This window comes from Cynocephalus volans, chromosome 4 (genome assembly GCF_027409185.1).
Source record: "Cynocephalus volans isolate mCynVol1 chromosome 4, mCynVol1.pri, whole genome shotgun sequence".
Lineage (NCBI taxonomy): Eukaryota > Metazoa > Chordata > Mammalia > Dermoptera > Cynocephalidae > Cynocephalus > Cynocephalus volans.
In genome coordinates, this window is record NC_084463.1 from 161,903,544 (window position 1) to 161,931,387 (window position 27,844).

A 27,844-nucleotide genomic window follows, 5' to 3' on the forward strand; every position below is an offset into this window, starting at 1 on the left:
CTGTGGTTATTTTATCGTAGATAGGACTTGTAGGTGCCAAAAGTAAAAAGAGGTTATACAGAAGAACCCAAGCAAGGCAGCATTATTCCAGTGAAGACTTCTCCCACTGGTCCACCTTTGTTATAAAATCAGCTACTTACTAGTAGTTTAGAGATGTAGACTTTTCCTCTGCTAGAGAAAAACCACCTTACCCCTATGACTACCATTCCAACCACCCAGTCAACATATGTAGCCTGACTTATTTCCAGGGACGAGTTCCAGGAAAAGGAGAGATCTGAGGGAAGAGGAGGTCAGCTTCCACTTTTCATGCCATGTGGAAAAATGAAACTGTGGCTCCAACAGAGCATTTAGCTCTGCCAAAATCCTGAATGGGACCACTAGTACCTCATTACTTGTACTTACAGCCGTTAGATGATAGGCACAAAGGACCCAATAGTGAGCTTTAGATTAGTTTATTGAATAATGAGGATGGGGGCTGAGTGCAAGGAAGAACCACTGCCTCTTAGTTCCATGTTCTACCAAAACCAGTAGTGTTTGTCTTTCGTATATTTTTATTGTCTGTACCTTCTTGCTCCACTTTCAGCATATATAGAGTTGTGTCTAGGGCATTTCTCAAATCATTCACTCAGCAAATATTGGACATCTACTGTATGCCAGGCATTATGCTTTCAGGAAAGGTGGGTTGCAGTGATGGAAGATGGGCTGAATGATTTTTCAGATTTCTCAAACTTCTTCTACCTGATTGATGCATTATAATTCTTCAACTGCCAAGATTGGAACAGCTCTGTATCTATACAACATGTAATTTATTGACTATATTCTGTATGTGATCCTGTGCTAGGTGTTTTATGTGTTCTTGTTTAATCCCCCTAGCAAAAAAAAGAAAAAATTCCCCTAGCACATATTTTTGTCAGTTTTGTCCTTCCCTCACTGCCACTGCCACCTCTCTTAGGACGGTTGTACTTGCTTTGGTCCCTTTTTCATTAAAGGACAGACCCATCACTGTCCACACTCTTACTGTATTATCCCTTGGGGGCTGGCCGGTTAGCTCAGTTGGTTAGAGTACCTTGTAACACCAAGGTGAAGGGTTCGGATCTCCATACCAGCCAGCCATTCACAAAAATGTATATACACACAGCCCTTCATCTGGTGGGCGGGGCTAGCAAGTTTCAAAAGATGGAGAGTATTCATTGATTCAACAAATATTTGGTGTTTGGGATACATGTGTTTTGGGAGGAGATCAAATACATAAATGTCAAGTAGAGAACTGGTTAGGTGGGGATGGCTAGTGAAGGCTTTTCTGAAGTGACATGTTATAGTAGATTAAAAATGAGTGTAATGTATTTTTGCATTATGAAATAAGTTGTGGTTAAAATGTTAACTCCTTGATTCTGTTAAATCATTTTTGTTTTCTGCTTTGAGAGCCTGGTCTGCCTATTAACAGCCTAAGAGCAGTTTTTTCATGACTCAGTCTAGGCCAGCTTAGTGCCACATTTATAATTTATACTAGAGGCCTTTTTTTTTTTAAACTATTGACTTGTTGGAAGGAGAAACAAATAAGAACAATGGGAAGATAGTTGGTACAGTGATACACACCCTTGACCTTTGTGTTGTCTGCGCCATGCTTTAACCAACTTGAGCTAACTGGCTGGCCCCTAAAATTATTTTGAAGCGGTGACTTGAAAATCAATGATTTTCAGCATTAAGGCATTTTGAGATTATTTTTTGTTTAAACTTCCAACCTACTGTATGTCTGAATTGCAACTACACAGTCTGGTCTATGTAATTGACAAGGCTGTACTGCCATCACTTAACTCAGGAGTGACATAATTTTTTTTTTTTTTTTTAAAGATGACTGGTAAGGGGATCATAACCCTTGACTTGGTGTTGTCAGCACCACTCTCACCCAGTGAGCAAACCGGCCATCCCTATATGGGATCCGAACCCGTGGCCTTGGTGTTATCAGCACCGCACTCTCACGAGTGAGCCACAGGCCGGCCCCCTAAGAGTGATATTTTTCAAGAGTAATGCTGTAATACACTGATATTTCATGACATTCCACCATTCATTCTGTTCAGTAAAATGTGATGAGTAGCCACCTGAGAGCTGGCCTTGCATTTTACTAAGTACTCTGTGATTGGTGAAGGTTACCAGGTAAAGAATACAAAGATGAATAGAACATGTTGCCTGTCTTTACTTCGCCTCCACAAACTGGTTCCTGTCTGGGTCTTGGGTGTACAAATAATTGATGTATCCTTGGAAATCAGGTGAGGATGGGAATGGTCACCCTGTTTCATAGTGATGACATGTGGCCTAGCCTGGTTCTGGGTGGGTCAATGGACCTATGAGAGCAGAGTTTTCAGGGTGATCTGTGAGTTTGATTTGGTGTTAAACCTCTTACCGGCTGGCCAGTTAGCTCGGTTGGTTAGAGTGGGCTTTATAACCCCATGTTCACGGGTTCAGATCCCTTAACAGCCAGCTGCAAAAAAAAAAAAAAAAAGTGTTAAACCTCAACTTAAAGATTTTCCAAGCACCCTCAAAATTGCAGTTGACTTGGAAGAATGCTAAATTAAACCAGGCTCCTTTACCCTAGAGCTACCTCAGTGTTAAAGTAGACTGGGGGTGGGGTGTGGAGTAGTGAGGGGTAGACCATTTGCGCTGGGGTATTAAGTGCTGTTTTAAATTACTGGGGTTAGTCAACTCAGTACTTTGAGTTCTTAACACATGGTCTCATGCTGAGGCAAAGGGAATTCCCAGGGCTACTTTCCTGCAGTGGGCTTTGAGAACAACAGTTCAGGTTGAAGAAGGAGAAAAAGTTCCACAAGGGGATGTCTCAGAGACAAAAAGCTTACAGTATTTGAGCATGTTGAGGAAATTTCTGGCTTACAGAGCTTAATTACTGGTCAAGTACAGAGAAGAGTGAAAAAGTTAAGGTGAATATTAATTAACTAGAGTAAATGACGACTGATACTATATAGGGCTTGTCCTAGTCTGAGCTGCTATAATAAAATACCATAAACTGCATGGCTTATACACAACAATTTAGTTTCTCACAGTTCTGGAGGCCAAGAAGTCCAAGATCAAGACATTGGCAGATTTAGTGTCTGGCTTTCGTCTTACTGTGTTCATATGGCAGAAAGGGTGAGGGATCCCTTGGGTTTCTTTTTGGACACTAATTCTATTCTTGAGGGCTCCGCCCTAATGACTTAGTTACCTCCCAAAGGCCTCACTTCCTAATACTATCACTTTGGGGAATTAGGATTTCAACATGAACTTTGGGGGGACACAATCATGGCGGCACTGAATATTTAATAAAATTGTCATCTAACTAATGAAGTGTTGATGGTTGAGCAGTATGTGTCAGCAAAACTTGTAGAAGAGAGAATTTTTTTAAAGTGGCAAATGGAGAATTATGAGCATCTTATTCAGAAACAAAGGTAAGGAACCGGTAAAAAGAGATAGTTGGCTTCTGGGGAGGGTGGGACAGTACTTTTTTAAAAGTCATACTGTTTGCTTTGTTAAACCATGTTTGTGCATTATTTCAATTAAAAACTTTTGTCATGCTAACATCTCCCTTTTCTGTCTTAAGACAGATGATGATGGCTTAATATACACTGAATCTTGCAGCCTCTCACCAGATCCATATCTTCTGACAGGAGTACGGATTTGTATTACATGATGGTAGATAAATAGCACCCCTGAGATTTAAAGCAGGGATGGTGCTCTTTGACAAGACACAAAAAGAGGAAGTGCTTAGTTAGTGATAAAAGTGAACCTTAAAATCTCTAGTTCTGTGCAGATATTCAAGGCCAACAGAGGGAAGCTTAGTGCTCTGTCCACTAGGGGGTAGTGCTTCCATTAAGGACTGTGCCTGCTGTTTTCCTTCAGTACCTCTGTCCAACCCACTGATTTGTTTGTATTTAGGTATGCAACGAGATAAGGAATATTGACACAAAATTTATGAGTTGGGAGCTTCCTTAGTGTAGAACTTAGTCCAATCACTTTCATCCAAGCTATTGCAAAGGGAAAGAAAATGCCTTTTATTCACTGGTGAGCTGAACTAGGATGTCTTGATTTATTTATAGACTCAAAATGGTTTGAAGAGCAGATGTTAGTAGTGAACAATAAGAGTCTTTCCTGGAAAGCCAGAGAAGCAGCCTGGGGGATAAGAGGCCAAAAAAAAAAAAAAGTTCCCTGCAGAATTTCAACGTGGCAGATCCTATAAAATGCAGAAGGCCCAGAGAAAATAGGGAACCAAACTTTGAATATATGCCTCAATTAAAAGGTTTATGGAATGAAATTAATATGAGGTTATAGAATATATTTTATCAATTATTAACTTTTTTATTGGCAATCTTAAGGACATTTTATTAAACAGTGAGGCAACAATTTTTCTGAGACCTGTCTCCAGCATAAAGTGGAAGTCAGAAAATGTTTCACACACGAATATATCTGAAACTCTTGATGCATTTAACGCTTTGAAGTGATGGCAACATCTGGTAACAAGTAGAAACCAGCATCTTACGTGCTATGGTTTCATGTTACCACTTCATCTGAATTAGTTTTTTTAAAAATTTTTATTTTATTGGTTATGCATATTCATGGAGTACAATGTTGACCATCATCACTTGTGCCCAAGATGTGATCGCCAGATCAACACTATCAGCATGCCCATTGTCACAAATGTTTCATCAGTTTTCAGACATTTTCACATTCAAAAGCAATTTTGGGGGGGCGGGGGGCTAGCTGGTACAGGGATTGAACTCCAGACCTTGATGTTATGGGCACTATGCTAACCAGCCAGCCCTCTATTTTCACATTTTTTAATGTGTCTGAAATTTGAATGTGTTTTGATATCCATGCATCTCACAGTTTAATTGGCAGTTTTATTTTTAGTAGCACATAATGATGTACCTTAAAATAAGTTGCATTCTGAATTAGATGAAAAATGGTTATTTGGCATGAATGTAGATAGGTCAGTAAGCTATCTTCCTAGAGGTGGAATGGCATTTTATATTTTGCTACATGTCAGATTGTCCTCAGAAGTCATTCCAGTTTATATTCCCACTAGCTAGGTATGAAAATGTTCCATTATACCCTCACCAGTGCATTTCTTGATCTCTTCCAACCTGATAGGTTTAGGTTAAACATGGTATCATGTGGCCAGTAAGCTCACTTGGTTAGTGTGTGGTGCTGATAACACCAAGGTCAAGGGTTCAGATCCTAGCACCAGCCAGCTACCAAAAAAAAAAAAAAAATGCTATCTGTTTTAGTCTGTTCAGGCTGGTATAACAAAATACCATAAATTGGGTGACTAACTACAACAGAAATTTTTCTCACAGTTCTGAAGGATGTCAACTGGTGGGGGCCCTCTTCTGGTTCCAGACTGCCAACTTCTCTGTGTCCTCACATGGCGAAAGGGGGCAAGGGCTCTTTGGGATCCCTTAGAAGGGCACTAAATCCCATTCATGGAAGCTCTGCCTTTATGACATAATCCCTATCCCAAAGGTCTCATTTCCTAGTATCACCTTGGGGGTTAGGACTTCAACATATGAACTTGGGGGGCGGGCGGGGAGAAACAAACATTTAGACCATAACAGTATCTCTGTTTTATTTTTTGGTGGCTGGCCGATAACATGGATCCAAACCCATGACCTTGGTATTACTAGCACCATGATCTTCCAAGCAAGCTAAGTTGCCTAGTATCTTATTGTAGTTATAATTAGCATCTAATTTTACAATGAGTAAGATTGATCATTTTCATATTTTTAAGAGCCACATGTATTTCTTTTTTGTCAATATCTTTAGCCCTTGACTTTTTTTTTAATTGGATGTTTATTAATTTGTGGAAGCAGTGTATATATAAAGAGATTTGCTCTGTGACATGGGTTGCTACTGTTTTTCAGTTTGTTATTTTACTTCATGATGTTTTTTGCCATGCAGAAAAGTTATACTATGCACTTGAAGAATACAACAACATTTTTTGGCGGGGGGGGGGTTTACTTTTACCGTTTCACTTTTTAGCTTTATATTTTTGAGCCATTTGTAATTTATTTGATATAAAGTGTGAATGAAGTAGGTGTCTGACTTTGTTTTCTAGATGACCACTCATTTGAGGACTGAATTTAAACAAATATTAACTGCAGTGAAACTAAGTGGGTGGGGGAAAAAAAAAACGATATTAGGACAGCATCATATCTCCTTTTCTGACTATAAGAAACAAATTTTGTAACACCAAAGTCCAAGGTTTGAGCCCTATACCATCCAGCTGCCAAAAAAAACCCCAAAACAAAACAAGAAATTTTAACACTCTTTTTGATAAAAGACTGAAAGGAGCAGGAGATAACTCACAAACCCTACTCACCCAGGGGGAACCATTAACCTAGACCAATTAAATCACTGTTTCTGGGGGTTGGCCTAGGGGCAAAATCAACCCTGGCTGTAAATTGGCTTTCTCTGAATAATTGGAGTTCTTTGAATAATGTACTTATGCTTTACTTTATGGAGTGTCAATCAGATGTGCTGTGGTTTGGGATGCCTATCTCTTGCAAGGACTCCCAACTGTAGGATCAACCTACAGAATCTGCTGAAGAACCAGTGACGCTCTTCAATCTAATTGCGACAGTGCCCAGACTTCTCTATCTCAGGATTGAACCTGCATGGGCCCACACTGCCTCTTAGTCAAGATGGGTGAGAATGACATTTCTCACCTATTATTCCTTCTCCATCCAGTAACACAGTGTATATTTCTGGTGGACAACATGCAAATCAAATTTGGGGTAGACACGTAAGTTTTTAACCCCTTTTAAAACAGTTTTCTTTGGCAAACTAGCCACATTACCAATCCGAGATAAAGTTTACTTGTGATTTTGAGAATCTCCTAATATTTGGTGAAAGTTCATTATATTTGATTTGCAATAAATCTTCCGTTCCATCTGGGTGCGTTGCCATATTTGGCTTATCCTTACATCCGTCTACCCCATTAGGAATTATTCTTCACTCAGGTCCCATGATCTTTTCCTTGAATCAAGGCCATTGATAGCCTCTGTGTAAATTATCTGGTTGCAGAACTCACCTTAGACTTGACCCAAAGCTCTCAGTATGTTGACCTAAGTGGAGGTCTCAACCCCCAGGTTTCCTTCTTGGCGGCAGATTTGCTGAACCTTTACTCAACTGGCTTTCTGTAGTGGTTGTAGGTCAAGTTATAGCTTGTATATTAGCAGATTTCTCAATTTCTGGGTGTCTAAAGCCATGTGTTGTTTTTGTTTTTGTTTTATTTTTATTTATTGATACACAGTGTAGTTGATTTTCATGTCCCTTTACCAATTCCTTCTTTCCCCCTCCCTCTCTCTCCTGCATCAGCATCATATCTGCTCACTTAACAACTTCAAGGAATTGTGATTGTTGTGTCTTCCCCCCACCCCCATTTGTTTGTATATTTATTTTTATTAGCTCCCACAAATAAGTGAGAACATGCAGTATTTCTCTTTCTGTGCCTGGCTTATTTCACTTCAAAGTGATGTTTTTGTTTTGCTTTAAATTCTTCCCTCTTTGGGTCTAATTCTGGTACATTCTCTTTCTCTGTTTTTTTTTTAAAAGATGACTGGTAAGGGGATCTTAACCCTTGACTTGATGTCAGCACCACACTCTCCCAAGTGAGCCACGGTCCGGCCCCTGATACATTCTCATGCTGTGACAAGAACAGCCTCTATGTTTTCCTGATTTCACTAAACCATTTGGCTGACAACATGGCTTGATGTGTGTAGACCAGTGTTCCCACTGGTTGGTCCAATATTTCATCAAAGACTAATTTATGTAACTCATATGACTTCCAATTTAGAAAGAGTCATGTTAGGACCATATTGATTTGATTTACCAAAGTCAATAACGAAATAGAAACAGTAGCTGGGTATCGTCAAAAATCTGTTAGTCACTAAACGGTTTCTTTAAACAAATTTCCTTTAGGTTTTCCTGCTAGATGTTTCTTAAGATGGCAGATGGATAAAAAATTGGGCTGGCAGTATTTACCGCCTTTACCAAGAGAGAATAGGTATATCCTATCAGTGGTGCACCATTCTTTTTTTTTTTTTTTTTTTTCTTTCTCTTTTTCGTGACCGGCACTCAGCCAGTGAGTGCACCGGCCATTCCTGTATAGGATCCGAACCCGCGGCGGGAGCATCGCTGCGCTCTCAGCGCCGCACTCTCCCGAGTGCGCCACGGGCTGGCCCCAGAATGATCCTTTTAAAACATAAATCAGATAATGTCGCAACTCAGCTCAAAAACTTCTAGTGACTTCTCATTTTATTTGGAGTATAAAATCAAAGTCCATCCAAAGGTTTGTAAGGCTCTACATGATCTGCTTCCTCTTCTTATCTCTCTGACTTTATCCTACTTTCCTTTGCATGCTCTGCTTTAGCCACACTGTACACTGGACTTTTAACTGATCTTTTGTATATATGTCAGGCTCCTTGATGTTGGAGGCTGCAGGACTGAGCTATTTGCACCAGCCTGTCCCCTAGCTATCCCTGGTAAAGCCCTGTTTTGTTCTTTAAACAGCAGATTTGGGTTTTTAAGGTGAAAAGAAAGGTGACAAGAAGTTTTCAGGGTAGTAAAAATCAGGCATTGCTGGAGCTCTGTTCTCCTCTCTGTGTTCTCCATTTAGGTGGCATCATCAATTCCATTGGCTTTATGTACCATCTGGATTCTAAAGATTTCCAGCCCAGCCCCAACCTTTCTTTGTGCTCAAGGAAGCTATGTGTCTGGACTAGAGGCCATAGAAACATAATACTAAAGTCTGCCACTAGGGCTTCCTATAACTTGAGTAATTCTTTGCAAACAGGTACATGGAGTTTCTCTTTGAGGATAGTGGTTTTCAGTAAATGTCACTGGCTGTTGAGAGGAAGGGGTCAGAAGCAAGAGAAAAACTTTTGATAATATAGTAGGTGAAAGTGGGTAAGGCCTTTTGTAGTTGCTATTACAGATACTGATTGGGTTTTTTCATGTGCAAGAAACTAGAGCTCTGAAGTTTTAACATGAAATCACTCCACCTCTTCCTTTCATTTCCCTATGACCTACCGTCTTAGGAAAATTTAATGTTCCTTTGAATTCCCCACATATACCACCTAAGGCAGGTGCTAAGGCTGGAGTTCCCCAGTGCTCCCTTCGCCCTCTTCTACATTTCCTCTAGGTCAGTTGTTCTCAACCACTAGTGATTTCCCTTCTTTACCCACCAACCCCTGCTGCGACGTTTAGCAATGTCTGAAGTCATTTTTAATTGTCACAACTGGGGCATGATACTGGCATCTAATAAGTAGAGGCCAGGGATGCTGCTTAACATCCTGTAACATCCAGGATGGCACCTGCACAAAGAATTACCCAGCCCCAAATATCAGTAGTGCTAAGGTTGGAACCCTGTTCTAAGTGATTTCATCTATTCCCTTGACTTTGTATACCATCTAGAGTTGTACTGTCCAGTATGGTAGCCACAGCCACATGTGGTGCTGTGAGTGTAAAACACCCATGGGATTTCAAAAAATTAGTATGAGAAAGAATGTAAAATTTGTGAATGTAAAATTTTAAAGTGCTTATTATATGTTGAAATGATATTTTGCATATATTGGGTTAAATAAAATACATTATTAAAATTAAGAGTTAAGTGCACCTATTTCTTTTTACCTTTCTAAATGTGGCTATTAGAAGTTTCCAAATTACTTATGTGGCTTGCATTTGTGGCTCACATTGTTTTTCTCTTGGGTAATGCTGATCTAGATGCTGGAGACTTTTTTTGTTTTTTTGGTGGCTGGCTGGTAAGGGGATCTGAACCCTTGAGCTTGGTGTTATCAGTACCACATTTTACCAAGTGTGCTAACCAGTCAGCTCAATACTGGAGTCTCTTAAATTTGTATATTCAGTCCCAAAGCTCTCCTCCGTGCTCAAGATTCAGATATCCTACTTGACATTTCTTCTTGGTTGTCTTAGTACACCTCAAACGTTATATGTCTGAAATAGAACTCCTGAGTCTCCCCACTCCAAAATCATTTCTCCTCCAATCTTCTCCATGTCTTTTTTTTTTTTTTTTTTAAAAGATGACCGGTAAGGGGATCTTAACCCTAGACTTGGTGTTGTCAGCACCACGCTCAGCCAGTGAGCAAACCGGCCACCCCTATATGGGATCCGAACCTGTGGCCCTGGTGTCATCAGCACCGCACTCTCCCGAGTGAGCCACAGGCCGGCCCTCTCCATGTCTTTAAATGGTGTTACCAACCACTTACCTGTTTCAGCCAGATTTCTGGTAGTCATCCTTGATTCTTTCTCTTATTTCCCATCATCAGTTCCTTAGTATGTTTTATATCAAATGTTACTGCTTCTCTCCATGTCTTTGCCACAACCATAGTCCAGACCGTACTATCCTCTTCCTCCAGGACTACTAAAGTGGCCTTCTCCAGGTCTGTCTATTCCTTTTTCCTTTCTTTCCTCTTGTGTCTTCCTTCAACTTAATCTCTTTTGAGTAGCAGTAATTATCCTGTCAGATATGTCAGATGGTTACTCTGTTACTTAGAACCTTTCAGCGACTTCCCATTATATTTAAAGTAAAATACCAATCCTTTACCTTGGCCTAAAATTCCTTGAAATAGACCCTTTTCCCCTTCACCCACCTTTTTCTAATCACAGTGGCCCTCATTTCAGATCCTTGTACACCAAACTCTTTCTTGCCACAGGGCCTCTTTTCTACCTGGAAGGACCTTCCCCTTGACCACTTAGGGCCCATTCTTATCCTACAGGTCTTAGCTTCAGGATCAAGCATCAGATTGCCTTCCTGAACCACCTCTAGTTAAGTGGATGTCCCCGTCCCATTATTCCTGACCATTGTACCCAGTTTGTGTATTTTGTGGTACTTAGCCCAATTTCATTTTCCAATATTCATTTCCAATGAACATTTTCCTCACAAAATTGTAAGCCTTCCTCACAAATTTGTAAGCATTCCTCACAAAATTGTAAGGGAGATGGGAAATTACCTGCCTTGCTCGCCAATATGTACCCCAGTGCCTAGAAACAATGCCTGAAACACATAACGGGCATTTAATTACAAACGTGTGTACTTAAGCTATTATTTGAATGATGTGCTCCCCTTGAGAATGTCCTACCCCCTGCACTCCCCGCCATCCATTCATTGCTTTAGCAGCCACCTGTTGTTTAAGAAACTGAGTGCCAGTGCAGAGCCAGACCCTGGAGTAGGACCAGAGGATTCATAGATGGCCGCTGTTGGGGCTGGAGTCGACTCCAGCCGCTTAGAATCCAGCAATCTAGAAAGGCGGAGATGTTGGAACTGTTCGATAACCCAGGAGGGTCCTTATTTTATTTATTTATTTTTAAAAACTTTTTTTCAGGAGGCTCTTTAGTTTTGAGATTTGTTGATCCCTAAGGGCAGAGCTGGAACAGGGTTGTCTCTAGCACTCACTGTTGGGCAAGATCCAGGGAAGAAGGGGGAGCGCTGACAGAGCTCTTCTCTGTCACCTCCCACCTCAGTCCCACTGTCTCCCTGGAGGGATGGCTCTCTTGACAGTCTGTTAGCATGGAACTTCTTTGTGTATTTGTTGGTGAGCTCCAGGAGGGGTGGAGCCCTGTCTTTATTTATTTTTTATTTATTTTTGGCCTGCTGGCAGGTCCAAACCCTGACTTTGGTGTTATCAGCACCATGGTCTAACCAAGTGAGCTAACTAGCCAGACATCTTGCACTCATTACTGATGGCTCTCCAGTGCCTAGCACAGTTTATTTGTAATAGTAATAGCCAATTTATCAAGTGCTTTACATTTACTCTAAATAACTCTTAAGATTTTTTTTTTTTTTTTTTGGCAGCTGGCCGGTACTGGGAACTTAAACCCTTGACCAAACAACTAGAAGAAAGTACATAATTCCCATTTGAGACATGAGGAAACGGCTCAAAAAGGTTAAGTAACAGGCCCACAACCACCAAAAGGGCTTGGATTTGAGTTCTGGCATTCCTCTCCAGAGACCGTACTTCCAGCTGTTAGTTCAGCCAGCAAGCTCCACTGCGGGTAGCTCCCAGGCCAGGTGTGCCCTGGGTTCTGGACTCCTCGCGGGGCCCCCAGGTAGCAGCCACCTGGAGCTGGGCATGAGCTCCTTGTCACCTCCCTTCCAGGATCCGGAGGGAAGGGCCAGGCACACAGGGAGTGTCAGCTCATCTCACCCTTCTCGGAAGGGCTCCTAACCCATATCCCCTTGCTGTGTGGTGCTGTGCAGTGCAGGACAGTTTGAGGTGTAGACATGTGCCCTGCAGTGTTGGCCACACACCCAGCTTAACTGATCTTGGGTAGTACTCGTGTCCGTATAGAGGTGAGGTACGATTCACAGACATGGTCATTGGAGTTTACTGGCCACTCCCCAACGTAGAGTGGATAACAGTGGAATGGATGGGGAGAAGAGGGCCCTTTCCTAGGCTACTACTCACTTTCCTAATTCTCAGAGCCAGTGCCCTGCTTCTGAGATGCCAGAGCCATCATCACTAGCAGCCTAGTTGACTTTGCCATATGAAGAGCTTTAAAACCTCCGTCTCCTTCCACCTTCCTGTGGAGAGGAAGGAGAGACTGCTGGTCCCTTAACCAACCGCTCATCTCCAGTTCAGTAGCAATTGCAGCTTTCTGCTGGGGTGAACAGACACTAAGAATCAGGTCTTTTTTCCTGTGAGAGTGGAGAGAGGCCAAATCATTTAACATTTCTAAACCTCAGTTGCTTTTATTACTGGGAGGGCCAACGATGCTACTTCACTGGCTTCTTGTGGATTAGCAGAGATGATGGATGTGAGGTTTGAATTTGGCCTGGATTGCCAAAGGCCCTGCAAACCTAAGACACTTCTGATTGAATTCATCTCACCAGGTCTTGTTCTTCCCCAGTGGGTTCCTGGAGCTGATTCTGTCATTTCTTACACTTCAGTTCTCTTAGGCATTAGAGTATAAGCCCTGATCTCACTCAAGAAAACTCTGAGATTGATTCTTCTGACAAACTGACAGCTCTTCCCAGGAATATATGTTTATTTCTCCCCTCCTACTGCCCAATCTCCTAGGGCAGGTGACTTCTCTGAGGACCAGATTTGTGAGCCATGAAGCCAGTCTTGGGCAAGTTGCTTCCCTTTTCTGGGCCATCTTGCAGGCAGCCAACCTTTTTCTGCTCTTAGGACAAGCTCCTCATAGCACATTGACTGCCCTGAGGGCCTAGTATCTTTCTTTGCCACACTAACTTGACTGTGTCACTGGAAATCATAGGAAGGGGGTAGGTCGGAGGCTGCCATGGGTAGGCCTAAAAGGTGGAGCAAGACTCAGGCTACAGAAGCTTTTGCCAAGCAGGAGCTGTGGCTCAGTCAGTCTGTGTCTGCCTTACCACCCTAGGAAATGTGTTAGAGTAGAACCCAGGGAGTTCTCAAACACCGTCTAGGGGAATCTGGATGCTTTTCTCCTAGGCCGTGATAATTTAATCAGGCTAGGGTTTATTTTCCCTTGTACTTAAAGTGCCTCACAGAGTCACTGCTATGGCTGGGCTTTGCTTCTGGTGCCCAAAGCCTCACCACCTCAAATAGCTGACTGCTCAGGAACAAATTCATGGAGGTGAAAGGCCTGGGGTATTATTCATTTCTGCCACCCCGCTACCCCCCACCTCAAAAAAGGCATCCGCTTGTCCTTCATCATCCTTCACAAACATTTCACTCTCTAAGGAGTAACTTACAAGTATAGTTCTATTTCAAAAGGGAAATATTTTTTAAAGTTTCAATCTTAAGGCACAAAAAATAAACTATAAAATTTTAGTAGGATTACATAAATAACTGCCCATCTCTCTGAACTCTAACAATGGTTTTATATTTCTTATAGCAATCATCATTTTATACTGTTTGTTACAGTCAGTCGTAACGGGTTTTAATCTTCTGAGTGCTAATAAATGGTGGAGCTGCAAGTCTAACCCCAGTATTCTGACTTCAGACCTATGTTTCTAACCACCGTACTATCCTGTCTCAGTAGTCTCTTAAGATCTCTGAGGGACCCTACCTCACCTCCTCTGCCCCTTAATGCTCATTAGTGCCCCTTGCCTTTAGGCAAGGCCTGACCCACAACGGGTGCTCAGTATATATCAGGATGGTAGAGGCACAGCTCACCCTGTTATTTTTGGCTTGACCAACCTCAGGGGTTTAAACCCTGCCTCCCCGACTGTGCCCTGAATCATGAGTCCTCAAGCACGGTCCTTTCCCTGTCTACAAGGTATCTGTCATTCCTTTAAAACAAGACATCAATTCTATTGACTTCATGATTAGGAGAGCAACCTGTTATATGAGACAAACCTCATTTTTTTTTTTTTTTTTCAAAGATGACCGGTAAGGGAATCTTAACCCTTGACTTGGTGTTGTCAGCACCACGCTCTCCCAAGTGAGCTAACCGGCCATCCCTATATGGGATCCGAACCCATGGCCTTGGTGTTATCAGCGCCACACTGCCGAGTGAGCTACAGGCTGGCCCCAAATCTCGCATTTATAACGCTATTTGCTTTTATGACTCTCCAGAGTGATCTTTTAAGAAAAATGAATCTGATCCTGTTGTCTTTAAGCTTAAAATCAGTAGCTTCCAGTTTCTTAGGGTAAAAATGAAATTCCCTTACAGCCTACAGGGCTCTTCATGAACTGTGCCCATAACTTACCTCTTCAGGTTTCTACTCTACTGGTTTCTCCTGCCACAGAGCTCCCTTTCTGGTTGCCAGCGGGTGTCATACTCTTCCTGATCATGGACCTTCATATGTGCCAGTTCCTGCACTTGCAATAGCAACGGCCCCCTACCACCACCACCAGCCCCTATTATATGTTTTGTGCGTTTTTTTGGCGGCTGGACAGTATGGGGGTCTGAACCCTTTACTTTGGTATTACATGTTTTCAAAGCACCCTATAGCTGTCCCTTCACAGTACTTACCACAGATGTAATTAGGGTTTACTTCTAGGAACCACATGTCTCATTTATCACCATGTCCCCAGATCCTGTCTCATCGTAGGAATTGAAATAGCTGATAAATGAATTCAAGAGCTTTTAGTTTGAGAGGACTTGTGGGACTCTGAAATGGTCTATAATGAGAAACGGTCTTGGTGAATAAAAGGAGTTTTGTACCCACAACATGTAATTTCTCATGTAAAAACAGGTTTAGAAATAAATACATTTGTTCCTACTCAACAGCCTTTTCATTACCTTAAAACTTAACCCTTTTCCAAGTGTTTATGTATTCTGGAAGGGTAAAAGGCTTTTCTAATGGAAACATCTTTTATGATTCTGCAAGGCTTTTTCTCATATAAGAAACATCTTACCATCTAAATTGTGCTGTCAGGGCCGGCCCGTGGCTCACTTGGGAGAGCGTGGTGCTGACACCACCAAGTCAAGGGTTAAGATCCCCTTACTGGTCATCTTTTATTTGTTTTATTTTTTTTAAAGATGACCAGTGAAGAGTTAAGATCCCCTTACCGGTCATCTTTTATTTATTTATTTTAAAGGTGAGCCATGGGCCGGCCCTCCGGTCATCTTTGAAAAAAAAAAAAAAAAAAAAAAGCTGTGCCGTCCCAACTCAGTAGCCATTAACCACATGTACTAATTCAACTATAATTAAATAAAAAATGTAGTTTCTTAGCTGCACTAGCCACATTTCCAGTACTCAATAGCCACTTGTGGCTGGTGGTTACAAATTGGACAGTGCAGATAGAGAACACTTCCATCACCGCCAAGTTTTATTGGACAGTGCTGATGTAGAAGTGTTTTGCAGAATCTTTTTTGTTTTTCTTACCAATGAGATAGAAATCAAGATACATGAAATTGCTACATTAAACTGTTCGAAGCCTAGCATGGTAACACCAGAGATTTTGGTGAGGCCAACAAAACCTGCACATATTTCTTGGCTCTGCTGGTGCCTGGCAGATCAATCACAGGGAAATCCCAGTATCTTTGTCTCATTTTCCTTTTTGTAAGATGGACAGTCCTGCCTTCCTGGGGAATGTTGAAGCTAGCAGAAGCCTTGTGTACATCACTAACTGGTGTGCACAGACAGGTTAACCTCTGCAGATCATCATATCCTAGGCACCCCCCCCCCCAAAAAAAAAATCAGAAAAACTTTGCTTTACCTCCCCACGCCGTCAGGATTAAGTATAAAATATGTAGGAAAAATGTTATATAATTGCAGGTAAAATTTCACATACAGTCAGAATTTACATGCCAACGTTTTCCTATAGGATACAATAAAGCCTATGCAGGGTTGAGTACATCACTAAACTCTTTTGGGTCAGGGCTGGTCTTTACATTAAAAAAAAAATACAAAACTTGTTTTATGGAGACTTAAACAGTAAGTAAAATGTCCATAAACCTTTAAAAAAAAATTCTAGAGCACAGTCACACTTTATTGCGGGATGTGGTCACTGCTGATCATTAATATCCTATTTGCTTTTCTGCTCGAAAATTATTATAACACTTCTCGTTTGGATCCGTCATAACTGTTATCATAACTATCTTATTCATTTTAGTCGAAGCCTAAAGCAGAACATAACATCCTAGGAAGAAAAACCTTTTCAATAGCTCGTAAGTGAATTTAAATGAAAAAAAATTTTAAAATAGGAGAAACACTGGAGAGGGGTGCTAACTAAGCCTAAAATGTACATTTTTTATATTGGCCCAGAAAATTATGAAGTTGAACTGAATCAACCCGATAAGTCCTTGGAGATATTTTGGCTTAGCCTTCTCCTGATGTGGTGTTTACTGTGGCGCTTACTTCTATCACTATTAATCTAGGCTTGCTAGCCTTTAAACTGGAAAGAGTAGCTCTGGTTAGAGAAAAGGAGCCTGACCACCAGCTGTAGCATATTTATCTGCCTCAAGATTCTGGCTAACTTCTCAGCACCTCTTACTGAAGCCATATTACTCATCTCACTAAATCCTTCCTTCTACTTCTAAATTTCAGACACCCATTCATTTGAATTTTGTAGCTTGAGCAGAACTGGGAAAAAATCAGAAGATCCTGGTGGTAAATAACAGTCACACAAAACAAAGATACTTAAGTGTTAGAAACGTTTATTTGTCAAAATAATAATAAAAAAAAAAAGTGGGAGAAGTGGAGTAAAACAAGGCTAAATTTCAGCTAATGCTGTACCACGATCACAGGTCAAACATAAAAAAACAAAACGAACAAAACAACAAAATCCCCAATGGTCCTAGCAATTTCAGAAGAGTAGCTTCAGTGTTAGAGTCCAGGGCTAACAGAGAAGAATAAAAGGCTGCTTGCCACTACGTGGTCATTTTAAAGGGAAAGGAGATGCTGCAGGTAGGCAGGGAGAGGGGTTCAATTCCTAGGGAAAGCAAGATAAGAGGGGTTCCACTGTACAGGAAAAAGGGGATGCCAGCATAATCCTTACCTAGGGCTGCTCAGAGGCTGAGAATATAAGGAACAGTGAAAAGCTACAGAGACTAGTATCAGGAGGAAAGAAAAGACAACTTAGACAAATTAAATTAAGAAAGGAAACATAGTTGGTCACAAACTCCTTTGTTTACTGAAACATGAAGCAATGGAAACATCCCGGCAAAGGGGACCGCGCGGAGCAAGTTCTCATATATGACCGCAGCCCGAGGGTTCAGTCCGCAATTATCCTACCTGAAAGAGAGCACAACACAAGAGGCTTACACAATGCCTGGAGAGCAGCTTGGCTCCGAGTACATGGGCCCTGGTACCGTCCTGTATTCCGGGAGGGGGTGGGAGGGGGAGAACAAAACAAAACCAAGTCAGACTGAATCAAACTTATATCCCATTTAATTACCTATGAATCTACTAACAGCTATATATAGGAATCTACTTGTAGCTACGTATAGGAGAAGATGCAATCTAGTGGGAGGACTGCTGTGTTGGTAATAAATACATCTTTCTCATTTTCTTACCCATCTTTTAGGCAAGATAACTTCTGTGGTAGAAGACTATTGTCACTGTAACAAAGGGCATACATACATTATCAAGAACAATTTAATTTTTGGGTCCAGGAAAAGCAGAAGATGCTGAGGTCTCAAATATGGCCAACTGCATTATTCTAAATGTGTTTGTTTTAATGTTTCACAGTAAACAAGCTTTCAGAAATGACTGTTACAAAGGGGAGGATATCAAGGAGTAGTCAGTCATCCATCCATCTCCAGCACACCTACATGTCACCCTGTCACAGATCTACAGCCACAGTTCCAGTAGTTCCCCTAATTGACCAAATCTCCCTTGCCAAATCAAAAGAAGAAATCACTCCTAGAATTCTCTAATTTTCCCATTGGTGATGGGAACTTCCAACACCAATGGCTGGGGGAAAAAAAAAGTTAACTCACACCAAGTTCCTCTACTTATTACAGACAAAGGGCCAAATCTTGGTCTTGATCTGTGCCAATCGACTTCAAAAGTTGTGACGTTCTTGGATCAGTTCTGCTAGGGTGGGACCCGAATTTGGATCCCCACCAGTTCTGGAGTATTTCATCTTGGCAGCCTCATTAACATCAGGCTCCTGGGACTGCAACCAACTCAGGGTTATTCAGTCCATTTGAGGTTCACACCTGGAAGGTAAGTTTCTTTAAAAGTCATCGCTAAAGAGAGGTTAGTCGAACAACCACTGCTTGCTGTCAACATTCACTTTAAAATGCCCTAGCAATAACCCTTTAAAGACCACAATATACTAATTTAGTATTTAACTTTGAAACATACTTGAGAGAAATAGAATTTATCTGATAGACTGATACCATCTTACTTCAGAGGCATATCCACCTCATGGTAGATCCAGCTGCATTAAAAGTAAAATTAATGGCAAACTACAAATTATAAAATTATCCACTTCACACACATGAACACACACTGCTGCACAAAGTCTTGCTGACATGGTCATATAGGATATGACTTGGGGTTATCACAGGTTTATGCCATATTCGCTTCTCACTTCACATAAAAGAGCAAATTGCTACGGTTTTGCTTTCTTCTACACATATACCAAAGGGATAAATTAGGAACACTGGAAACTCATTAGTAACTCAGTTTAACCTTGCTACTGCGGCTCCAATTCAAGTGATACCCAATTTTAAGGTACAGGAAAACCATGAAAATTGTCCTGATGCCATGAGAGTTGTTCTGATGCCATTTCCATGCAGATGGATTTATCTATCTCTAGGTACCCCTAATTATTCTTGTTATTCCAACACCTTTGGTATACATTTCCTGAAGCAGTAAACATTAAATTTTCATAGTCACCACCCATGGGACTTTATACACATCAGAAAATTACTAGTTTATCTAATTCCTTAAGTGTTCCTCTCAAACAAAAAACAAAAATTGCTGGAAGAAACAGGAAGTGTCAGGCTCTAAATGACAGCATCACAGGCTATGAAGAAATAGGGCTTAAGTGCCTATATAGAACAAGATGCTCTAGATTACTAATAAGGAAAGGGCTCCATGGGATAGAGCACGAAAACATTTGGCTTTCAAGCAAGTGTCTTACAACTAAACACTTAAAATTTATAGGACTTTATCTGGCTTATAGCTACAATATTTGAAGAGTTTCCTTTGATAAAGGCCAATGACCCAAGTAGTTGTTTTATCAAAAAACTGGAAGTCTAAAGTAACAGTAATGAATATCATAGTGAGAATTTTAACTAACTCCTGAACTTGTACTCTTTGGCTTAACACCACAGCGACTTCTGTAGTGTTAAGAGCATGGGTCTTGGAGTCAAATAAGCCTGAGTCTGAATTTTGGCTCTACTTCTCATTTACCAAATGACTTTGGGCAAAGTACTGAAACTTTCTGAGCCTTAGTTCTGTTCTGTGTAAAAGGCAAACTATCTCAAAGGCTTTTATTGTGTAGATGATATAATATACAGAGGGCATATAACAAATGCTCTCTTAAGTATTTTTCTGTAACCCAAATCTGCTTATAACTGATTAAAGAACAATATTCTCACTAATAAATTGAGTGCATTCTCTCAAAGGATCAAGTTGGTTGAAATCACATGCTAAAACCTCAATAGGCCAAATGAATCTCTGGCCTAAGCTAGAGAAATATCAAAGACTAACATGTAATTTGTACCTTTTGGATACTGTCCTGACAGCAAACAGGTGGCTCTAGCCTCCTCTATGAAGCACAAGACTCTTTCAAGGGAACTAAATGGAATCTCTTAACCACATCCACCCCACTCTCACCTCCAGTTTTTAAAAGGCTGAGTACCGAGCTCGGTCCACATACTGCTCCCGCTCATACCGGGCCATGTCATACAGAGAATTCCGTGCAGCTGCTGAAGCCTGAGAGAGCTCACTCTCTGGTCCATAACCGTAGCCCTCTCCAACTGTGGGGAGCACAGCTGCTGCACGACGCAGCGGGCTCCTGTCCCTTCCATAATAAGAGGAAGTGGTGGCAGCAGCAGCAGCCATAGCAGCTGAGGTGGCAGCGGGGCCAGAGTTTGGCAATAGGTGTCTGTCATAGGGATCAACAGAAGTGGAATTGAGGTGACTGGTCACAGCTGTGCTCTGGACTTGAGGCAGATGGGACATGGTCTGCTCCGCGTAGTTGTATGCAGAAGCTGCCGCCGCCGCCGCCACTGCCTCATAAGAGCGGACGCGGTAGCGCTTATAGTAGTCGAGTGCTCCATATGCATCGTTGTAATACATGGACTCCCCATAGCCCATGGTGTAAGGTGTGCGAACTGCTCCATACTGTTCATTATACTGCTCAGTGAAGTCCGCCACACGACCTGTGCGATCTACTGGGCACTCTTTGGACCAGTGCCCCTCTTTCCCACACCGATAGCAGCCGCTCTGGTCTCCCATCCCAGGGGCAGTCCGAAGTCGGCTTGTGGACAACTGCACGTGCATTCTTTTGCCTTGAGGAAATAGATGTAAGGTTTATTATAATTCTGACATTCTTTATCTTCCCCCAACTGAAAGTAAACTAGTTGGCATACGACATCCATACATACACACACCCCTGTGATCCTATTTCACCAATCCCCTCCAAAAAGTAGTTGAAGTGAAGTTTGAATACAGATGAGCTAGAAAACCTAAGTCCTCTTAGATGAGTCAATGCTTTCTACTTACACCAGGAAACAATAATCCCTTTTACTCTCCACAACTTTCCTCTTCCCTTCCAAAACACACAAAAAAGCTTCCATTTCTCACTGCTAAGACTGTTATTAACTGTAATAATTCAAAACCTGCAAATACTTCCAAATCAAACATCCAACAAAACCTGTTACGCCAGATTTGGAAGGCATCTTACCCCCGTCTCAATGATTTACTAGGGGGCCACGTAAGGCCTGAGCATTTACTGTAGCTTAAAAACCACAGCAATTTTCTATGCATCTTGTTTCCTCTAGCAATTTTTGCAGGTGTCACCGGAAGGCTCTCTATGTTGAGTACACAAATCATAACCTGGCTCATCATCTGCTTCATCTCCAGTACCTGAGGGAGTTATAAGACCCTCCAGACTTCAATCCCACTCCTACTTTTTCCCACAAGGGTGAATCCATTGCAGCTGTGGAAAGGAAAACTACCTGACCAAGGTCTCTCAACAAGAATTAGAACGTCTTGAAACAGCACCAGTTTCTTAAGGATAATGTGTTCCCATGTAATGAAATGATCAGCATTGCATCCTGCCCCATAGCTTACAATTCTTTACAGGGGATTATCTATTTGTTAGAAAAATGCAGCATTTGCCTAAAGGCCTCTGGGTACCCATACAAACAAGCCAGATCCATACTTCCAGGAAATGACCAGCACTGAGAACAGCTAAGAGAAGAAACAATCTTTGCCCAGGACTTGTATACCACCAAACCCAGGGACCTTTACTGATGAAAGCATCCAAAGTCTTTAAAAGCAGTATAGGAAAAGAAGTATTCTTGGCAGTAATATAGTCCCAAACTGCATAAGACTGGAGGTGAAGTCAATGCTTTTCAAATTGTAGCCAAAAGGCAGTTTGTACAGACATGGAGAACAGAAGCATCTCCTTACTCTCTGAAGGGCTGCTCAGAACAAATCCCCCCTCCGCGATCAACAAGTTGCTCTCTTTAACAGACCTTGTTCTGGGTGCAGCTATGCGATAGGAGGCCTTGTGCTCCACCACCCTGTTGGAAGCAGCCCGATTCAGGATTGCAACCAGAACAGCACCATGCACTGACTCTGAGCAGGGAGCGGGTTAGTGCAGTAATATCTTTAGTCAAACTCAGTTCGCCCAGGGTCTAAGACTGCTACCACCCAGTGTGTAGTACTTGCGGCCTCCAACTTAAAACCCATTCTTTAGCAGCAACAAAGGTGCTCAGGCTTTTCACCTCCAGCTGCTAGTAGACAAGCAGCACCTAACCATCACCACTGATAACAGTCAACAGATACCAAATGGCAATAATTCTCTGAAGTAGCATTTAGCATGCTGTTTTCAGAGATTTAAATACTCCCATTCTAGTTCTTAGAAATTACTAAGGGCCACAATGCTAACTATGCTTACAATAGAAACACAGATTTCTGCCCTGATTTACATCTCAAATGTAGAGTTCTCTATAATTTAGACTAGAGGATTACAAGTTACTTGGCTTTCAAACATGCATGGTGACATTAAGCTGTGTGACAGACAAACTGTGCTCTAATTCTGAAGTCAGAGTAACCACACTAATTTAAAAAGCAACCAATCCAAAGACTTAGAAAATAACATTTTTAAGGGAAAAAATCGAATTAGACTTGCACTTTTACTTTTATAGATTCTGGGTTCATTTTTTTTGATAAACCCCATTGATTTTACCTTGATATTTTGTTACTAAATCCACTCTTCATTCCTGCTTTTCTTTATTTAGAGGGTGGGAACGCTTAAGTTCATAAACACCTGTGGCAAAATCTATCTCTGGGTAGTTGTGAAAAAGATGCAAGTTAAAATTTTTTAACCTAGAATTAAAAGATCTGTAATAGAAGTGATAGGGTTTTTTGTTTGTTTGTTTGTTTTACAGTCTTCCCAAAGGTTATAACTCGGCTTTTAATATAAATCCCCTAAAGTTCTCATAATAATTGAAAAATACTGTGCTTCTCTATCATCTTACGGAGCCAGGGCAGAGAAAACTGAAAGAGGATTAAATTTCTACCACTCTGTTATAGTCGGACAAGCCAAAAAGTTTAAAGATTTTCTGAAACCTCTGAAAGTTACTGAAATCTGCTGCCAGCATTTTCTAGAAAACCAGCTCAATCAGTGTTTTCTTTCTTTCTTTTTTTTTTTTTTTTTTTGACCAGTAAGGGGATCACAACCCTCAGCACAGTGTTGTCACCACGCTCAGCCAGTGAGTGCACCGGCCATCCCTATATAGGATCCGAACCCACGGCCTTCATGCTACCAGGGCCACACTCTCCCGAGTGAGCCACGGGGCTGGCCCAATCAGTGTTTTCTCTTGAAAACTTGACTAGAAAAGAGTATTAAAAAGCTGAGAGGTGGTAAACTTGGGGCCCTAATTTCTGAACTCCTATCAAGTGCCAGGATCCTGAGAAGCTGGGGATGTAGCTAATATGCAGGAGTCCTGAATTAATGTTTATTTACATATGGGAAAAGATGAGACACCTGAACCCTTACATATCCTTCCCAATTCAGCTGCCTGAATTGCTACTTGGGAGCAGCTTCTTTAAGGCCTTCCAATACACACTTTGTGTGCTAACTAAATAGCAGTTCAGTTTACTGCTCCTTGAGGAGAGAAAACAGACCCTGAAAAACTCCTGTAAACTCAGATTCTGGTGCTTCTTTTTAGAATTCACGCAATGCAGAAGCCTAAATGGCAGCCATTAGCATACAGAAATAAAGGTTCAAAGGATGCCCAAAGTGGCACTTTTAAGAGGCTGCCTTCATGAATAGTAGATGATTGAAATGGCTTTAAATTGAAAAATATACCATAATGGTATCTAGACGGTATTTTCTGTAAAACTGCAGTTTATCATCCAATACTAAACTTTCTCATCATCTGGAGAAAAAGAAAGATGGTTATAATAAAGATGTTTGTATGTGTAACTCCAGAGGAGCCACACTAAAAACATGAAAACCAAATAAAGGATTTTTCTTTTCCCACTGATTTTCAGTCTATACTTTCTAAGGAAGTGATGATTTTTTTTTTAAATCTCATGGATCCATTGTGTTCTTCAGATTGCCACTTCCTAAAGTAGTTACACCTGCTATATCAAAACATATTCACTCTGGGCCGGCCCATGGCTCACTTGAGAGTGCGGTGCTGATAACACCAAGGCCACGGGTTCGGATCCCTATATAAGGATGGCCGGTTAGCTCACTTGGGAGAGTGTGTTGCTGACAACACCAAGTCAAGGGTTAAGATCCCCTTACTGGTCATCTTTTAAAAAAAAAAAAAAAAAAAAAATTCATCCTAAGCCAACTCCCCTCCCCCCAATTAACTGATTTCCCTTATACATATTTTTTCCCCTTTCCTTTTATTCAATTTATGTTAAAAAGATAAGGGCATGCAGTATCACACTACAAGAATATCTCTGCAGTGTTAGTACTTGACTTTTTACACTTTGCTTGTTACCTGTCAAGAGAGAACCCTCCTTCCCCAGTCTTCACTGTTCATTCTTTTTTTTTAAGATGACCGGTGAGGGGATCTTAACCCTTGGCTTGGTGTTGTCAGCACCACGCTCAGCCAGTGAGCCAACCGGCCATCCCTATATGGGATCCGAACCCGCAGCCTTGGTGTTATCAGCACCGCACTCTCCCGAGTGAGCCACGGGCCGGCCCTTCACTGTCCATTCTTGATCTCCTCTCCCATCAAACAAAAATATTTAAGAATACTTTTTAAAAAGCTGAAGTGCAACAGCATTCAAAAATAATAAAAACAAATATAAGAAAGGTAAATAAGGAAAGCTTAACTATTACATTTTAATTAACTTTCTAACCAGAATAGAAACATTCATGGTTGTAAACAGCACTCACCTTTCGTCATATAGTGCTTATGCTGTCAAAACACTTCCACCTCTATTACCTCATACTAGCCTCACTACCATCCTGTGAGGGAGGTAAGGCAGGGATCATTAACTTTATTTTATACATGGGAAAACGAAGCACAGAGAGGTTAAACACTTGTCCAAGGTCATACTGCTAGTTAACTGCAACTTTTGCCCTATGCTTTAAAGAGTAGCCAAAGGCCAGGGCATCACTGGCTGATGCCAGAGATACTTGATGGTGCTCTTCTCCCAATCTCCACTATCTGCAAATTTTCTTACACTTTTCTGGTCAGCTTTTCCTCTTATTCCCTTATTTCTCTTATTTTGTTTTCTAGGTTTAGCAAAGGATCCTTGAGTACTTCTTAACAACCTTTTAAGTGGCACTCAGCGCAAAAAGGGTGTTGACTTAGGAAGTAGAAAAGTGGCTGTGAATGTGTGATCCAACATGATACTGTTAACAAAAAACTTGCAGAACAGTGCTATCTAACAGAACTCTCTGATGATGACGAAAATGTTCTACATCTGAGCTAATGCGGTAGCCATTAGCCTCATATGACTACTTAGTCCTTGAAATGTGTCCAGAAAATGAAAAACTGAATTTTTAGTTTTATTTAATTTCAATTAATTTAAGTTTACTTAACCACATGGCTAGAGGCTACCATACTAGACAGTCTCTGCTTGTAGAGTCCACAGACTGAACAAATTTGAGTACCCAATAGATACTCCCCCAAATCTAAACTCACCACCCAGATTTATGTAATACAGGGCTTCCTCTAGATGTCTTTTTTTTGTCTTTTCTACCACCACCCCATCACCCAAGGCAGTAAAGAGCATAAATCCTAAGCATTTAAACCCTCAAATATAAGGCTTCCTGGTCATAACAAAAGGAGCAGGTAAGCCACAGACCTTTATTTATCTCCCTCCTCCCATGAGGCACTCATTTGCCCAGGCAGATTAACCTTCCAACAGAACTTGACTGAATGAATGAAACTGCAGGATAAAGCAACCCACGGTTTGTGATTCTATGCAATCACTGAGGAACATCTTAGCAAACCTGAATGTGGGAAGAGTTTGCTTCCCCAAGAGTAAATTATGCTTAAGAGCGGAAAACATATCTATTATTTCCAGTTAAAACAGAATGAGAGTCGACCCTGCCAGCCCCATGGTCTTGTGTTCTTGCCTCTGGAGCTAGACCCCACTCAGCTCTGCCACCCAGGCCCCAGGGCCGTTCACCTTGAAACTCTGTGTTGTCAAGGCCCCTGATGGCTTCCACTGCATCTTCTGCCCGCTCCATGTGTACGAAGGCATAATCTTTCACAATGTCACATTCGATGACTGGACCATACTCCTCAAACTTGGCCCGAAGCTCTTGGTTGGTGCAGGTGGGACTGATGTTGCCCACGTGTAACTTGGTTGAAGCTTTGCTCTTATTCTTGCTGGCTTCCACGTTGATGTTCACTCCGTGCAGCTTGTAGTGGTGCAGGTTGCGTATGGCATCCTCAGCCGCCGTCTTGTCCTCTATGTGCACAAAGCCATAGTTCTTAATGATGTCACATTCCAGCACCTTCCCATACTGCTCGAAGAGTGAGCGGATCTCCTGCTCTGTGGCCTCCCGGGGCAGGTTTCCGATGAACAGCTTCACCATCCTGACAAGAGCCTGCGAGAGAAGAAACAAGAATTCAAGAAGTCAGGGGTGGGGTGGGAAATTTCAGTGCACTGCAGCATCTTAGTTAAATCCTCCAAAGTTCTTGGCACCTTCAGGATCCTCAGGTAGACAGACCTTCACTATTCATCAATGGGGGAGAACGGTTTGTTCCTAAGGAGGAGTGCGGGCTGCATGTGACATGCAAACAGGCGGTCGGGAGTCAGCATGCACAGCACAGTACATCACCTTCGTGAAATGAGGCGCTTTTAAGTAACGGGATTAGCTGTTCCATGTCCTAAAAAAGGGAGGAAAGGAAAGCCCAAGCAGAACGCAAGAGGCATCTCTCTGAGTGTTCCTGGTAACACAATTTTGGAGGGAAATCTGTGTACCTCTCCTCCCTGCGGTATCACCTTTCAAGATACTATAAGAATAAAAAGGGCCCCTTTGCCCCAAAAGGGGACCCTCCCAGCAGCCCAACCTCCAGCTCCTTCGCCCCAACAAAGACTCGACCCGACCCCTGCCCCGCCCCCTCCGGAGACCCGGCCCCGCCTCCTCCCGTTGTCTCCGCCGGACCTTCTGCAGCAAGATGAGAAACCCGAACGCTGGGCCATCCCCGTCCGCGAGGGGACCGGCCCGACCCGCCCCCAGGCTCCCCACACAAATACAAGACCCACTCGCACCTCCGGGCGGCGGCGGCGGCGGCGGCGGCTCCCGCGTCAGAGAGAACCCTACAAAATGGCGACGGCCGCTCGAGCCTCGGCGCGACCGGGCCGTGCCTCGCGCGCCAGCTCACGCACGCGCGAGTGCGCGCGGCCTCCCTCCCCTCCCCCTCGCGGGAGTCGGCCGGCCAATCCCGCGGCTGCATACAAATGACCGCCCAACGCGGGGGCGGGGCCAGCTGGTGACGCGACGGCGGAGCGGCGGTCAGCCCGCCCCCGGCTCCGGCTAACCAATCACCACCCTGGAGGGCACTCGGCGCTCACGCGTCAGAAGGGATCAGGACGCGACCACTGTCTGGTTGGAATCGGAAGCCCGGGGGAGTCACTAACCATCACAATGGATCGTGCTACAGGGCCAGCTGGGGTGGGGGTGGGAATGCGGGGATGATGACAAAGGGTTATCTCACTGGGTTCCCTAAAAGGGGGCCTCCTTAGCGGGTTGACCAACCCGTGTGGTAGCTCAGGGCGATATTTCAGAAATAC

General features: G+C 42.3%; 1 protein-coding gene across 3 annotated transcripts; it reads right to left on the bottom strand.

Annotated features, from left to right (window-relative positions):
• Nucleotides 1-17,077: 17,077 nt before the first annotated feature.
• Nucleotides 17,078-27,429, bottom strand: RBM4B (RNA binding motif protein 4B). Of its 3 annotated transcripts, XR_010023425.1 has the most exons (5): nt 27,323-27,429; nt 26,231-26,654; nt 20,231-20,907; nt 18,379-18,600; nt 17,078-17,671 (listed from the first exon to the last, which is right to left on the bottom strand). XR_010023425.1 is itself a non-coding variant. In XM_063095584.1 (4 exons), exons 2-3 carry the CDS (start codon nt 26,640-26,642, stop codon nt 20,240-20,242), a joined length of 1,080 nt encoding a protein of 359 aa, XP_062951654.1. In that variant the 5' UTR covers nt 26,643-26,654; nt 27,323-27,429; the 3' UTR covers nt 17,078-17,671; nt 20,231-20,239. The 3 variants fall into 3 exon arrangements, 2 of the variants coding, with proteins under 2 accessions (XP_062951654.1, XP_062951655.1); XM_063095584.1 differs by lacking the exon at nt 18,379-18,600; XM_063095585.1 differs by lacking the exons at nt 18,379-18,600; nt 20,231-20,907.
• Nucleotides 27,430-27,844: the final 415 nt, after the last annotated feature.

Bases quoted from the DNA above. Each gene is read 5' to 3' on its own strand.
- RBM4B (XM_063095584.1), bottom strand. From the start codon at position 26,642: ATGGTGAAGCTGTTCATCGGAAACCTGCCCCGGGAGGCCACAGAGCAG. The intron at 20,908-26,230 runs GTGAACGGCCCT...TATTTCCTCAAG, and splicing joins TGACAACACAGAGTTTCAAG to GCAAAAGAATGCACGTGCAG.